Source organism: Typha angustifolia, chromosome 2 (assembly GCF_048772165.1).
Source record: "Typha angustifolia cultivar Huaian chromosome 2, ASM4877216v1, whole genome shotgun sequence".
Lineage (NCBI taxonomy): Eukaryota > Viridiplantae > Streptophyta > Magnoliopsida > Poales > Typhaceae > Typha > Typha angustifolia.
In genome coordinates, this window is record NC_133240.1 from 185,103 (window position 1) to 200,517 (window position 15,415).

General features: G+C 37.8%; 3 protein-coding genes across 6 annotated transcripts; 1 reads left to right on the forward strand and 2 right to left on the reverse strand.

The window, feature by feature from the left end:
* Positions 1 to 921: 921 nt before the first annotated feature.
* Positions 922 to 8,343, reverse strand: LOC140775773 (RNA polymerase sigma factor sigA). 3 transcript variants are annotated; one of them, XM_073119217.1, is made up of 11 exons: positions 7,885 to 8,038; positions 7,048 to 7,098; positions 6,261 to 6,942; positions 5,407 to 5,605; positions 5,161 to 5,253; positions 3,858 to 3,986; positions 3,265 to 3,318; positions 3,086 to 3,163; positions 2,924 to 2,986; positions 2,411 to 2,523; positions 922 to 1,222 (listed from the first exon to the last, which is right to left on the reverse strand). In XM_073119217.1, the coding sequence occupies exons 3-11, from the start codon at positions 6,926 to 6,928 to the stop codon at positions 1,114 to 1,116; spliced, it is 1,506 nt and encodes a 501-aa protein (XP_072975318.1). In that variant the 5' UTR covers positions 6,929 to 6,942; positions 7,048 to 7,098; positions 7,885 to 8,038; the 3' UTR covers positions 922 to 1,113. The 3 variants fall into 3 exon arrangements, with proteins under 3 accessions (XP_072975318.1, XP_072975310.1, XP_072975303.1); XM_073119209.1 differs by having other exon boundaries at positions 7,048 to 7,095; positions 7,885 to 8,031; XM_073119202.1 differs by lacking the exon at positions 7,048 to 7,098 and having other exon boundaries at positions 7,885 to 8,343.
* A 97-nt stretch (positions 8,344 to 8,440) lies between these two features.
* Positions 8,441 to 13,669, forward strand: LOC140775791 (maltose excess protein 1-like, chloroplastic). 2 transcript variants are annotated; one of them, XR_012106815.1, is made up of 10 exons: positions 8,441 to 8,753; positions 8,833 to 8,985; positions 9,081 to 9,371; positions 9,459 to 9,548; positions 9,977 to 10,078; positions 10,169 to 10,287; positions 10,726 to 10,788; positions 10,879 to 10,940; positions 11,310 to 11,491; positions 13,170 to 13,669. XR_012106815.1 is itself a non-coding variant. In XM_073119228.1 (9 exons), the coding sequence occupies exons 1-9, from the start codon at positions 8,565 to 8,567 to the stop codon at positions 11,390 to 11,392; spliced, it is 1,152 nt and encodes a 383-aa protein (XP_072975329.1). In that variant the 5' UTR covers positions 8,441 to 8,564; the 3' UTR covers positions 11,393 to 11,704. The 2 variants fall into 2 exon arrangements, 1 of the variants encoding a protein (XP_072975329.1); XM_073119228.1 differs by lacking the exon at positions 13,170 to 13,669 and having other exon boundaries at positions 11,310 to 11,704.
* Positions 13,670 to 13,812: 143 nt separating this feature from the next.
* Positions 13,813 to 14,976, reverse strand: LOC140775801 (uncharacterized). The gene has a single exon (XM_073119244.1). The coding sequence runs from the start codon at positions 14,709 to 14,711 to the stop codon at positions 13,959 to 13,961; it is 753 nt and encodes a 250-aa protein (XP_072975345.1). The 5' UTR covers positions 14,712 to 14,976; the 3' UTR covers positions 13,813 to 13,958.
* Between the last annotated feature and the right edge of the window lie 439 nt (positions 14,977 to 15,415).

Here is a 15,415-nt window from a genome sequence, read left to right on the forward strand (position 1 = left end):
AACTTGTGGCGAGATTACCAGTTTGGTTTCCTCCAATATCTCACCTTCAAGTACCTGGTGATCTACCGGTGGCAAATCGCTTGATTGTTCTATACATATCGAATGTGAGAATTGGAGATAATCAAGCTTATGGGTTGTGGAGATACCTAACAGTTTGGTAAACTGTTTGGCGATTGCGCTGGTGAGAATTAGAGGAACCTAAATCCTTGGCAGTAGATGCATGAGGGGTTCAGTTTCCTCTAATATCTCATCTTCGATAGCTCAACAAATATAAACCCTCAGAAGTAATTGATGGTGTAAGTTTGGTGTCTTCTCCTGACTTAGTTTAGATAACTCTGTTATATCTTAATCTGCTTACTGAGATCTTGAATGTGAATCAACTGGATTGGTTGCATTGGTTTTGATACACAAAAATAGCTCATGCAATTATGCTAATCTAATATGCAAGTAATGGAAGGCATATGCGACCTTTTTCGTCAAAGATAATAGTTTTAAACTTGAAGTAATTGAGTTCAGTCTGGTTGTGTAGTTCAAGTATATATAATTTGACAGATTATTCAAGTAACAAAGTTCTTCCATTATTTGCAAGAGTAGGAGCTTTAAATTGTCTGAATTTCATCAGAAGTGGATATCGCAACACTTTTTAATCGGTAACAAAATATGTCTAACACTTACAATCATAATTCTTGCATATTTAGTTCAGAGAGTCTATATCGTTACTTTTTCTTTTAATTCAAGAAGTCTATATAGATATAAAAAGTTCATGAGGGTACTTGAAAAACAGACCAGTTTCAACTCAAGTAGAGCTAGCATTCAGATGATTTTCTTGCTTAGACAAAGAACAAGAATAAGGTCATCTGTTCTTATTTGCAAGCACATAACAAACAACCAACCTCACTTTAAAAATATACATTTACAACATCAAACCAAAAAATAATAATCCATCTTATTGCAAGTGAGATGATTACAGATATAAAGATTCTTGTCAAAATCTCTCTGTCACACATTTACATGTATAATTATCTTCAGGTGAGCATTAAATCTTAAAATGACATGCTTCCTATTTTCTCATATATATACAACGTGTGTAATTCTGATAAAGTATCAAGCATTTCAATGTTTGACCAACATTGCCTTCAATCTTCTTTTCCTTGCTGCATGTTTCAGCTTCTCCATGGCGACAAGTCCCACTTGCCGGATTCGCTCTCTTGATAAACCAAACCTGATCAATATTTGTCATTATCAGCAAACCCATAGTTGCCTATTTTTGTATATGATTACAACAGTGTATGCTAATGCAGAATTAAGTTCATCAGTATGCCTAAACTTTTTATTAGAGTACCCAAAGCTTGTTACCAGAGTCTATCCCGTACATATGAAGATTGAAGATCCTAAACCATAATTAAGATCACACTTTTGCTCAGGTTAGAACAAATGAGAATACTTTCTATATATGCTATACTTGATCTCACATCAATCACATCGGTAAGATAAACAGAGTTCAAATTTTTGTTCTCATCTCACTATTTCTAAAGGACAAGTGAAGAACAATCATTTCTTGTTGAAGTTTAAAAGTGGAACATGCATACAAAGAATAACTTGTTTCCTGCCTCAGATGATATTTATTGGCAGCTACAGAGATTACAGAATTTATGTTAATTTATATCTCTTGAAAGTTTGGGAAAGTTCCCAAGCCAATCAGTTAGCCAAGTTTTAGCAGCCGCAACAACAAAGAAGCTAATAAAATTTAACAAGAAACAAAAGAGAACAACATCAATGAGAAAAACACGTAACAGAACCTTGACCATCAACCCACACAATTTTTCTTAGGGGAAAGAACTAGATCGATCCAAGATGGCAAGGATAGAATCAGGGGGGGCCAAGAGGACAAGAGGGATCAGTAATTTAGTATTGCTCACAAAATGAGATTCAGTTTTCAATATCATTAAACTTCCGCTGAAACTGATGGCTTTCAGGGAAAGAATACAATAAAGAGGCCATAGGAAATTCTTTTGGTCAGAAATGTTTCTCATTTTATTTTCAGAACAATTCTTGAATTCTTCAGGGACTTGTAGTTTGTTAGTTTCTTTGTTCAGTTTGCTTAGTTTTTTCTTTTCTTGTAAGAAGCATGGGTCTGCATTAGTAAGTCTGGAACATGTAAATACAGAGATATAAGTTCCACATACATTTGCCAATGAAAAATATGGTTTTGCATAGGTAATTGCAATCAGTAACTTAACATTAATATCAGATTAGACCCATGGACTAGAAGAAAAAAAATATAGAACAGCTTGGCATCATGATTGCAGAAGTAAACACCCAAGATTGAAGTAATGGAACACTATTGATCTATACTTGAACTTCTAAATCCAAGAAAAATTCTGGAAATTGGATCCAATATATTACTTACTGTCTACTGATATCCTCCCATGTGTGACATTCATTGTCTAGACCATGATAGAGTCGTATGATGTCTCTCTCCCGCTTGCTAAGTGCTGAAAGTAGAAGTTTGTTTACTTCATCCTGAAATGAGTGACATGGAAGCCTCTGAGATGTCAAAAATATGCCAGAATTCTGGAAGCAGTAAACATGAATTTTTTTTAACTAGAACAATAGAACGCCGATTAATTGAAGACAACAACATGTGTCAGATTGACAATCCATTCATCAAGTTCTTCTCCTGCTCTTGACTCATCAAGCCCAGGATAGATGGACGTTCTAGCTGATCACAGGACATAGACCAAGCCTCTTTGTCCAATGAAAAGTGAGATGACTTTATATGTTCAATGTTCTTGCCAAGACCTGGTTTTGATTTGAAGTCTCCCTCTTGGCCAAGGGAGAGGACAGGGCAGAGAAGAAATGTCCTTCAAGGGATGTAGGACCTAGCCAACTCTCATTCTACTAAAGCACACTCTATAATTACCTTAACAGACCACTCTTCAAATCCATGCCAGGGGTTGTTTGCAAGGTTCTTATCTGCGATATACTGAGAATAGAGTAAAGAAACAAGGTTATGTCAAAGAAATAAAATTCAAGTAGGAAAAGATTTTTCAAATTTGCGCAAAACTGGGAAAGCAAGACGTACACTGTGAAGGGTCTCGCCTGGAAGGCCGTTCAGGGAGGGGAAGGCTTCGCGGTCAAGGGAAAGCACCTTATTGACAGCCTGTAGATATGACCATTTATATGAGAATGAAAGAAAGAACAGAATTACAGGAGTATCCCAAGCAGGAAGAGCAGCAAGAAAGTCAGATTAAAAAGCAGTACCTCTGTAGCATTTCGGACTTTCTTTTGTGACATATTAAGGGACTCTGCTAGTTTCTGAACAATATCAAATAAAACATTCCATTAAGAAAGACGTCAATAGAGGTGTAGTTTCACCACTGCTCAGTTGCTTTAATAAAAATTGACATGAAAGAAAATGAATTACAACTTACTATTTCTAATGAAAACAAACAATATTAAATGATAATTCCAGATGCCAAAATTGCAAATCTTGCTGGTTGTTTACTCAGTTCTATGGAGATTGCAATCTAACACTAACTCTGATAACTTCTTAAGTAAAAGGTCTGCCTGTTAGTAACAGGCAAGGAAACATCTTTAGCAGACTTTATCAAGGGTCAATTGAAAGTTTGAAACAGCCAATTGAACTTGAAATGCAGATAAATCAACACAGTATTGGTTATATTGGACCGAGAATGTTTTTGAAATTTTATCAGGACATATGTTCCCACAACAAACTGTAACTAATGTGGCAAAGTTCATAAATAATAGCTGGAAAGGAACATCAGTTCTCAAAAACTGGAATGGAACATCACAATGCATTTAACCAACTTTAGTTGTGGTGAACTTCATCTTACATCTACTGATGGCGTAATTCCTTTCTCTTCCAATCTAATCTTTGCATTGCGTATTGAGCTTAACCTTTCATGCAAATGTGTAGGTAGTCGGAGAGTTCTTGAATTCTCAACCAATGCTCGCGAAACACCCTAGAAACAAACAAATACCATTGAATAAGATGTTTTTCATGAAGAAAAGGAAAAGTTTGGAGTATTATACTGTTCAAGATTCTGTACAGAATATAAAAATCACACTACTAAAGATTGTTACACAATAGAGGAACTTTAGGTGTAACTAATGGAAACAAAGAAGAGAATGAGACTGGTTAAGGTTTGTAGAAGATTTTAACTGGACCAGTAAGGGGATTGATCATTCAGGAAGTTCTAGGAAAATAGTACACTCCAGAAAATTCTGGGGAAATAGTACAATCCAGGACAGAGGACCATCTACAAAGTAAGCTTTTTCTTCTTGCTGGATGTTGCATGACAATTCAATACTTTATCAAACGCATGGATTTTCTAAAATACATTAGATCGCTATATACAATCTTGGGCAATGTCTATGTGAGAGTTTGGCTAAACCAATTCTACCTTAATCTCCAGATATAAGAATGAATTTGGTGTGGCTGTTTTCTCTTATTCAGTTCACATTTATTAGGCAAATTACTAGTTGATTAGATCTCATCGTTGTTCCTTTAAGCTGCATTACATTCTGTGGGAAAGATGGATCTATTTCTGCAATTAACCAGAAAAGTGATGGATCATATTGTGAAATTTCTGCTTTCAGAAGAGACAAAAAGACACAAGAAATGATTTTATCATTTTATGAGATACAAAATTGCAAATATTTGCTTCACATAAATGTAGTGGGAAATGAAAGGCTTAAATCTTAGCATGAAGGTGACATCTTGCTGAATTCTGAGGAACTGTTGATAATATACGTGGACCCACATAGAGCCAGGCGGTGACTAAGGATGCCAAAGGCTGGAAATTGAGGAAATTTGATGAACTTATGGATATATCTTTATGAATAAGTACCCACTGATAAATTATCAGTATATAATAAGTTATTGGAGGCTGGGCTACTTTTCAAGGAATCACGAAATATCAAAGGATTTTATGGAAAGTAGGTTATATAATAGAGATCAACAACAATTATTTATAATCATCTAACAAGCTAGTAATTATGTAATCACTGTCATCCAGAAACTAGACATGGAAACTTAGGTACTATTTTTCGGAATATAGTGGTCTATTTAGCAACCATTGTCTGAAGTAGCTATGTGGAATACAAAGTCAATTAGCAAAGTCTGTCAAGACTCACCTGACGTATCCACCAGTATACATAAGTAGAAATTCTGAAGCCTTTGGAAGAATCAAACTTTTCTATCCCACGAAGAAGACCAATCAGACCACCCTACAAGATAAAGACACATTTAAAGAAATGCAAAATTAAAATAATACAAGAATATGTGGCAGTAGGACTCAAGTGGAGAAGATAATTACTCATGAGTGTACATCAATAATATAAAATGAGAAAGAAGAAATAAATCAGTAAAATTAGGAGTACCTGAATAAGATCAGCCATCTCAGCTCCCAAGTTATCATACTTTTGGGCAATAGATATGACTAAACGAACATTACTCATTGCTAGCTTCTCCCTTGCCAGAGAACATTCAAACAACCTTGAGCGCAGTTCAGCATGTGATATCCTCAGTGAAAATGCCAGTTGTTTGTCCGAGGGTTCCGTTCCCAGTTTTTCTTTAAGTCTGTTTCATCATCAAATGTGTCAAACAGAAATAATTAGCTTATAACAGCAAACGGAATGCCTAATAAACTAGTAGTTCTTCTTATATGAAGCCAATGTGTAGAGCAAGGTACATAAAGGACCACATCAATGATCTGCCCTTCATAAGTATAGGAAACTCTCTGCAATTTTCCATATAGAGAATTCAAAATGCCCTTAAAGGATAGATACTAGACAATGATAGGTTAAAATTTACTATTTTCTAATGGGTCCAGCTTCTACTTTACATAATAACAAAGAGTAGCAATAAATTGTTAAATTGTCAAAGTATGTCATAGCCATCATTTCGGAAGCTAGAGAATTAATAAATGCCAAGTCATGTTGCCATGATGAAATAGTGAAATGAGAACTTTTATTTCCAAGGGGCACAGATTCCGGATTTTGAAATCTTTCTTGACTTTGAGTAGGATGCTTTACTCTTACAAGGTAACTTACAGGATCAATTGTACAAGATTTGATACCATAATAATATTTGAGTGAAAATCAGCTATGTAATTGTTGATAATCTTTTGACTACGTTGTCTAGTGTTATTATCTATGTTTGAGCTGTATTGATCACCAAAAAAGTAGCAGAATGTGTGTTTATATTTCAGCATTGTAATACAATAATTACTTACTTTGATCTGTGCTCCTCTAGCAAAAGACCAGCCTTTATTTTCTTTGATAAATGTACAACTTCAGCATGAGTAAGCAAGTCTTCACTTACTGCACCCCTAATGTAGCCTCTATTACGGGCTTGTAGCAAGTCAGGGCTTACAGTGGTACGCAATGGCTTTCCTCTATTTAAAGTGGCAGCAAAAAATTTCCTCCTAGTATATGTTCTCCTTTGCCTGGCAGAAATCCCGGAACGAGCTATTCCTACCTTCCTACTGCTTTCTTCTGGTGCAAGCACTGTCTCAATTCGATCAAATGGAAGTTTCCATTGCTTTTCCAGCATAGACTTCTGCAACAAGAATAGGACCTCTATAGAAGACTCGAGATCGGAATCACCATCATGCGACAGGTCTGGCCTGGGAGACCAGTCATGAGTGGTTGATGTAGCAGCAGTATGCAGATGCTCTGTAAGTGCCTTAATAGCTTGTGTGTGTCTGTGTGAAGAAGAATTTGCACCAAAATGAGAAGATTTTTGTGCAAACACAACGCTCTTAGCTGAGGCAGCTGAAAATTGCAATGATCCATGATCTGGGACGGCAAACAGTTTATCGGCTAGGTCAGACGGATAAAATGAAGTGTTTAAAAGCCTCTTTCCTGTTCTTAGCCCGACAACTGCAGCTGTAGCCATCATCCAGCTTCTTATGTCTGTGCAAAATTGTTAAATGATGTCAGGGAGTATGTTGATGCCAACCATGTCATCTAAAGTTTAATATAAAACGTAGAACTTTTATAAGTAACAAAATCATATGCCTTTAGATTCTCTTCATGTGATTCTTCCGACCACCATATATTGAGTTTCTGCTAATAAGACAAAAGGAGACAGATCAAGATACCTTCTTGCCAAAAAAAAGAAAAGAATTAAATGGCATTTTAATCGCGAGTTTAGGAAAAAACAATGAGAAATATTAAAAGGGATAAGAATGGAGATAACAAATTTTGCAAAAGTCAACAGCCTAGACTTGATCACTTTGGGCTTTAGAGTGATGGAAAGGTCCTGCACTAAAAGAGAACATGAGACGAAGCAAGGCTGCCTCTGGACACCAGACATAGAGAAAGTAATCACAGAAGCAAGGACCAATTTTGGGTGGCAAAAGACATAACAAGCCAGTGTCTAACTTCAATTGAAGAAGAAAAGAGAAATTTTAAGAGGCGGACAATAAATATAAGATGTCTGAACAACACAAGGCCGATCTAGATTGTGCTCTTCCCAACTGGTAGAACAAGTGGTGCAAAATTGAACGGACCCAATTGTCGTGGTCTTCTAATCAAAATCTTATCGACATAATCATCGCAAAATCGGCAACTTGAAAGGATGAAGACCAGGAAAGCAAAACAACAAGTATTTTATCATATACACCTAATCACACATTCAAGGAAAGACTTCGACATAGCAACCAATCCACATGATTCATCAACGAAACAAGAAATGGGCGACTGAGAGCGAACAAAACCCATCAACCCAATCTCAATCCGTACCACAGACAATAAGAAGAAACTAGTGATCCAAATGCCAAGTAAAGCCCAAAAGTAGATGTCTATGATCATCCAAAGCTGGAAACTTTTTTCGGGGCATTGCAAGATGCGTACCTGGGAAGCTGTGGGTAGGCCGTTGGTTGGAGCGGCAAAGTAGAGAAAGAGAGAGAGAGAGAGCGAGAGAGAGGCGGTGAAAACCAAGCGGAAGGCCTTTTAGTACTACATTATTATTATTATTATTGGGTAGTGTGAGAAGAATAGGATATGGGAGAGAGGGAGGCCATTGGTTGGAGGAGATATTAAGGACGCGTCGAGTGGTCCGAGTGACTCCATGCGAACCCACCCCAACCAACCAACCAAACAATGAAACAAACAAACAAGAGGAAGAAGTGTGTGTGTGTGTGTGATCCCAGTCCATCTCTTTAACGGCTCGCACGCCTTCACGTCGTCAGTTTACGAATATCGAGGCGGAGGAGGTTGACGTTCTTTGCCACAGTTTTGGAGCCAAATGGGTTATCGGATTGGACTTGAGATGAAAACCCCATGTGAGAGAGAGAGAGAGAGAACCAGAACCACGCCTTTATCCACTTTCATGGCGACCACAAGTGCAAACATTACAGTAGCTCCCACTCATTTGTCGACTCCCATATTTGACCCTCTCGCGTGGCGCCATTTAATTTGTCCACAACATCGCACTGGTTCCACCGCATAGATATTCGTTGCCACATGGCATATCCTGACTCGGCCATATCGAACACTCTCCTCCCTCCCTCCCTCCCTCCCTCCCAATTGTCATGAAGTATTCATACTCGGCGCCGCCGGCGACCTCCCCAGTTCTTCATCACCTCCTCCTCTTCCCTCCCTCTCCCTCTCCCTCTCCCTTTCCTCGTCTCTATTATAATCCCACTCGCCCAGTCCTCCGCCTCCGCCTCCGCCGCCGCTCCCAGCCACCGTCCGCCTCTCTCCGCGCACCCTCCGACGAGGTAACCCCTAACCCCATTTCCTTCAGAGGGAGGTCGCACCTTTTTCTCGGCAACTTAACATTAGTCTCTTACTTCCCAGTCCTCGGAATTCCGGAGATGGGACTCGGCGACCGCCCGCTTCGCCGGCGCTTCCAACATCCCCTTCCTCCTCATCCAGCTCCCTCAGATCCTCCTCAACTCCCGAAACCTCCTCGCCGGCGACAAGGCCGCCCTCTTCGCCGTCCCCTGGCTCGTAAGCGACCCTTAAAACAAACTCCTTGAATTGGATCCTTTCTTGATTAGAGATGTCAAAATTTGGAACTTGGAACGAATAAATTTTGTTTCCAGGGAATGCTTACGGGGCTTCTCGGTAACATGACTCTGCTGTCATACTTCGCCAAGAAGAAGGAGACGGAGGCGATCGTTGTTCAGACGCTCGGGGTCGTCTCGATCTACGTGGTGATCGCGCAGCTGGCGGTGGCCGGCGCCGTGCCCTTGCCCTTCTTCTCGGCGATATCCACCGTCGTGGCGTTGGGGCTCGTGTTGAATTTTTTGAATTATTTTGGTCGGATTGAAAGTGGAGTCTGGCTTCTTTGGGAGGACTTCATCACCATCTCTGGTCTCTCTGTTCTTCCTCAGGTAATTAAGAGCTATGGAGGAGATATTTTGGATTTAATTTGTCGCCGGAGAATGATGGATTTTATAATTGGGACAACAATACTGCAGGTGATGTGGTCGACGTTTGTCCCCTTCATCCCAAACAGTGTTATGCCTGGAATTCTCTCTTGCATCATGGCAGTTTCCGTCGTTCTCTTGGTATGTTTTCTATATATATTTCGATTTAGATTTCTGCTGAAATTTTGGTTGATCATATGCCCAGATTGCTGAATAATGATATTGCATCATTTTAGAAGGGACTTGGTCACAAGACAAACATTTTACATTCTGATGTATAGATAGATAACAGGAGGACTTATCATATCTATGTATGCTCTGACATGTATTTGGTCATTTGGCTATTATCTCTGTTTCCTAATCTACTCAAATATCTCAAAATTTAACACTTGCTGCATTAAAAGAGTTATAATGATCGAAGAACTTGGACGCAGCGAAAGAGTATCTTTGTCGCATTTGTAGCACTCTTTTTCCGAGATTCAGTGAACAGTCCTTGTATAGTTAGACTTCTATTTGATGGTATTTTGTTCATGAACAACTCTTGATTCTGCAGTCACTGAGACATGCAGGCACGAACGGGGAAGCTTGCTGAGGAAAAGGTGAGATTTGTAAGGTCCATATCTGGATGGACTGCAACGCTCCTGTTCATGTGGATGCCCATTGCACAGATGGTATGAAGCTGCTCGGCTTTGGTTGATTGACCTCAGATCGTCATAATTCTTGACTGTCTGAACTAATATCTTGGCTGTTATCATGTTCAGTGGACTACTTATCTCAATCCAGATAACCTTAAAGGCTTATCGGCTCTCACAATATTGTTGGGCATGATTGGAAATGGTCTTATGATCCCCCGTGCTTTGTTCATCCGTGATCTAATGTGGTATGTGATCATTGTATATTCTGTCACCATTTAGCAGTTGCGAACACCTAAAAATTTGATTTTGTCTTTCCTATTCAGTTTCATATCATCAGAATACAAGAATATCTTTGGTCTATTTTTACTCAAAATTTCATTTTACTTGGATATTCTTATCATGACACAGTGAATTTAGTAAAACTTCATGGTCTGGGTAGGATCTAATGTCGTATAAGAACGAAGCAACAAATTTAACATAGTCTAGACTCTCTGGGGAAAGATGTGTGATTCATCGCGTGAAGTAGTGATCTTAGAGTAAATTGATGTTTCGTATGTTTTCCTTGTTATTTGCTTATCTGTCTCTGAAGGATTGTACCATCTGTTTTTCTCTGCAGAACAAATCTCATCCTTAGCAATTGTCCATTTTAACATTGTTTCATATGTCCTGTTATCCACCTCCAGGTTCACTGGTGCATCTTGGGCATCAATCCTTCATGGATGGGGAAATCTGGCTTGCATGTCGTTGTAAGTTTCTTGCCTACCGAGAACTTCTCTTTGAACTCTATAGTAGACTGTTTGTTTTACTAGATCTAAAGGAATGCTATATCCTTACAGTTTCAACAGTATTCGGCGGGACTTTTTCTTGACAGCAACACTTGGCTTGTTTCTGTGGATAGGTTCTCTCTTCTTCCTTTTGATATTACTAAATGTGTTTTCCTCATAATGTTTGTTAGATTTGTTATTTGCTGCACGGCTCAGTTATCTCATTTTCTAGATTAAGACCTTATTTCTATGTTGCGATGAACTAGAGTATATCTTTAATCACGGAACAGTTGGAAAATCAACAGCCTATTCCAATTTGACCACATGAAATGTGGCATTCTTCTAAATCCGACATGAATCTGCTATTTTTGAGTTTGTTATGCATCAGAGTCTGCAATTCATCTTCATTTTATCTCATAATAAATATACCACAGTTTTAACAATGTGATAGCTACTGATTACTGAATGTCAGAAGAAAAACTGAATACTTTGCTTTCTTTCAGGAGTAGCACTTTGGAGAGATACTATAGCCTATGGATACAATTCACCGATGAAGTCCTTAAAAGAACTAGCATTTGGAAAATGATGCAATCTAGACTAGTGTCTTACTTCTGCTTTATCTGAAGTGTTACTCAGTTGCGGCCAAAAACTAACTAATATCCAGAATTTCTGGATAAGCTGACAGGTGGGTATAATCCATTACGACCCTTCAGTGAATTTCATGTGAGCTAACAAGGTTAAGCTATGTAAATATTGCATATTATATGAGTTAATTCATGTAAATCTCATCAGATAAGTTTGTGTGACAGTTTGGAACCAAAAATAGCATATTATCTTCTCATTGTATCATGAACCTCAGTGGCAACATTTACTACATAGTATTCACTTTCTTTTAAAACTATCTGTAAATCATCAAGCATGTTTTTCAGCTATTGGTTAACATAACTAAAATTCTAATTGCCTTGATAATGAACTGGTCTTTGTTTGGGCAGTACAATAAGTGTTAATTAAATATTGTTCTGTCCTCAGAGGAGGAACAAAACTTTGCATCAGATAAAGCCATTCTCCTTATGCTAATGCTAGTATTGCAATTTTGCATAATGATATGCATGTCAATATAAAACTTACACATTGTTTCATAGTATAAAAGAGAGCACCAAATACAGGGCATGCAAAGATATGTTGTTCTACTTATATATTCAGTCTCAGTATTGGTATTGATCATAATTATCATGCTGGATATTTATGGATATCTCCTGTCAACGAATCTTGATAAAAAGAAGATAAAAACGCAGGGCAACAATATGAATGTGCTGCTACCTTTGTAGGGAATCTTTTGACTGCAAACCACTGTACATTTTTGTGAATTGAAAAATAACATGACTACCAGCAAGTTGGCAAGCTTCTTTATCTTCACTAGTCAAACAAAATAACAAAAAGGAAATCAGTGGTCTCAAATCAGTATCGCATAATGGGAAATCTATTGCCTTAATCTGCAAAGAGGCAAAAGGAAATGACAACAAGAGGAATTTCATGATTTTACAAGAATTGATAGTGTATGCTCCTAAAAGACTGTAAGTGGTAGTTACCCCTGAAAAAAAGACTATGCGTGGACATACTAGGTGACCTGGTAAATAACAGTATTTGGTCTATTCACAGAAGTATTAACATTATTAATCAATAACATGTTCTTTTATAATAAATTTTAGCTTATGAAATCCTTGAATGACTAACGAATCAGTGCTTATGTGCCCCGATATTAACTAATAAAGATTTTGCATTTTACAACATCAGATACAACGGTGCCAAGGGTTACTAGTTTTAGTGAACTTGTCATGTATTTCTATCATATTATATCTTCATCATGTAGTAGATCTATGAAGCAACTACAATTATCATTTATCAAGAAGGAAAAGGAAGAAGGACATGACTTAAATTAATATTATCAAATATAGATCTCCTGTATTATACAATAGTATCCTAAGGCTGAAACAACTATATTTTTTCCCCCTCTGCAGAAAGAAAATTAATGATATGACTACAAACAGCTGATACAAGCTGTCTAACTTCTTGTTGTATTTCAAGTAGGTAATGAAAATCAAAAAGAAAAAGTGGTGTTTTCCATTCTAGCAAGAAATGGTATATGACATCTTTACTTGAGGAAATAGAACAGGAAAGATTAATTAATGACATTCTACAGAAACCATGTAGAGGAAAGCATTCTAGTGGTTGTGAAGAAAGGCATCTTTAATAGTTCAATAATGTGCAGATGGTGACAAGAAAAGTCATCATATGCAGATTTCTTTGACAGCTACACATCACCTACTCTTTTGACTTAATTCTTTTTCTTTTGTCTGTCGCAGATTATATCTCTATTTTTATCAGATTGATGGCTTTAAGATGTCCCCAGAGAAAATATGTTCTTATCAATCTTCTGGCCTCAAAAGGTTAATATGGAACAAAGTAAGTTCGAGCATTCTCCAACCAGTACTTTTTCATTTTTCAGGCAGAATCTGCAACTTGGATGTGTTATGAATTATGAATGTGGAGCTCAGACAATGACCTCATTCTATGAAAAATAACAACAACAACAACAACAAAAAGAGAATGATTTGCAACAGATGACCTGCCCGGGTGTTTTTGGTAAGAAACTTCCTTTGTGAAAGAGTCAGGATTCTCCTAATGTCATCAGTAGTTGCACCCATCAATCAAGGGAAATTGTGAATCAGAAGAACTGAATCCAGATAAAAAATATATGCTGGAAACTTGTTGGATTTGCAAATCCTCAGAGAATGCCACGCCTTTAGCACATTTATTTACTACAAATATGTTTCACCGCATATATTGAATTCAGTAATTTTATCTATTCAGAAGCTGCCGTTTATGATAAGTTACATGCCCAACTGGAACTCTTTCTTTATCTTCATCACTGAATATACAAGCTTAGCAAGAATCAAAATTGGAAGAGAGGGGAGAACATTTTAGGCAAAATTTATGAGCAATATATTGTAAACTTTACCCTTTAATCTCGATTGTCTCATTGCTCATCATATGAAAGTGTCATCAAAATATATTGTTCTGTTTCATAGTTACTCTTAAGTTTAGGAAAAAAGAGAAGGAAAAGTGATTACTACGGGAAGTTGCCGAGCCAATCACTTGAACTCTTCGTCATCGCTCATCCAATCATCAAGTGCAGGTGCATTCATCCTTGCCGACGTTTGCTTTGCTTGTTTCACAATCTGGGCTGCCTCCTTCCTCACTCTCTCTTGCTCTTTCAATGCCTTCTTCAGCTTTTGCCGGTGCTGCTTCAGTTCAGAGAGAACCTTATCACTGTCTCCCCAATCACCAACATCCAAATCCAGCCCAAAGATTCCATCTTTCTTCGCTTTACTATTCTTCTGGATCTTCTTCGGCGAGAATCCAAAGCAGCAAGCTTGCCGTGGCGGCGAAGGAGAATCTGTTCGCGAACAATGCGACTTAGAAGGTGATGGGGAAAACCCAGACCCTAATTTTGGTTCCAAACCCTTAAAGGCGTCTCCTTTTTCATGCGAGAACCTCCCAGCTTCACCACTCTCTTGGCTCGGGATTGGGACTTCTGGCTTGTTCGCATCAATTGGCGACTTGGGTATGCTCTCGCTCGGATCCACAGTTCTGGGTACGTTCTCCTTCTCATGATCGAGGCGTTTCGGAGTGGGCTGGGAGTGGGGTTTGGCGACTGGAAAAGATTTGAGCTTTCGGAACCGGGCATCGAGGTCAGCGGGTAGAAGAGAGGAGTCGGAGAGGTGGGAGGTGTTGAGAGATGCGATGTGCTCGAGAGCGCAGAGATCGGTGGCTTCAGAGATTATGGCGTCAACGGCGGAGTCGTCGCTTTCCGGCGAGGAGAGGTAGGAGAAAGGCGAAGCCATGTGGGATACGTTGAGAGAGTCGGGACTCGGGATGGGAGCGGAATGTGTGATAAACGGCTAGTTTTGTTTGTGGGGCGGATTCTCTGCAGACACCTAGTGTAGGAATTTTGTGCAGCCGTTCTTACAGCTAATAATCTGCTGCCAAGTATACGATGTAATGGGAGATAGCAGAGGATCTAGTTTACTCTTGAGTTCTGATTAATATATGTGTGAATGTGTCTCCTTTTCCCTTAAAAAATAAAATATCTATATATGTGTCTCCTTTATGTCATGCCTGTGGCAGGACTGGGTGAAAGATAAATGATGACAGGAAGAATGCTAAGCCAAATTTACTTGAGAAATAAAAATAATTTTTAAAAAAATATATGTCTCTTTATTTATTATGGCTTATTAATTAAACAATAACTTAACTCTTTTTTTGGTATACTAATATATCATTTTCTCTTCTTATTTCATACAATTTTTAAAAATTAATTTAATAATAATCTAAAATTATAATTTTACTCCTAGATTAGATAATATCTAATTACTACTACTATTTTAATCTAATTAAGGGTATTTTTGTTATTTGATTTAAAATATTATTGATTCTCAGTACAAATTTACCATTCTGTGTTACTTTAATATTAATTTTATATCACATCAAATATAATTATTTATTTTTCATATTATTACTCATTATATTAGTATTCAACTAAATAATA

Bases quoted from the DNA above. Each gene is read 5' to 3' on its own strand.
- LOC140775773 (XM_073119202.1), bottom strand. From the start codon at position 8,188: ATGGACTGGGATCACACACACACACACACTTCTTCCTCTTGTTTGTTT. The intron at 3,987-5,160 runs GTGAGTCTTGAC...GTTTGTTTCTAG, and splicing joins TATACTGGTGGATACGTCAG to GGTGTTTCGCGAGCATTGGT. The intron at 3,319-3,857 runs GTAAGATGAAGT...GATATTGTTCAG, and splicing joins GAATTACGCCATCAGTAGAT to AAACTAGCAGAGTCCCTTAA.
- LOC140775791 (XM_073119228.1), top strand. From the start codon at position 8,565: ATGAAGTATTCATACTCGGCGCCGCCGGCGACCTCCCCAGTTCTTCAT. The intron at 10,789-10,878 runs GTAAGTTTCTTG...ATATCCTTACAG, and splicing joins AATCTGGCTTGCATGTCGTT to TTTCAACAGTATTCGGCGGG. The intron at 10,941-11,309 runs GTTCTCTCTTCT...GCTTTCTTTCAG, and splicing joins TGGCTTGTTTCTGTGGATAG to GAGTAGCACTTTGGAGAGAT.
- LOC140775801 (XM_073119244.1), bottom strand. From the start codon at position 14,711: ATGGCTTCGCCTTTCTCCTACCTCTCCTCGCCGGAAAGCGACGACTCC.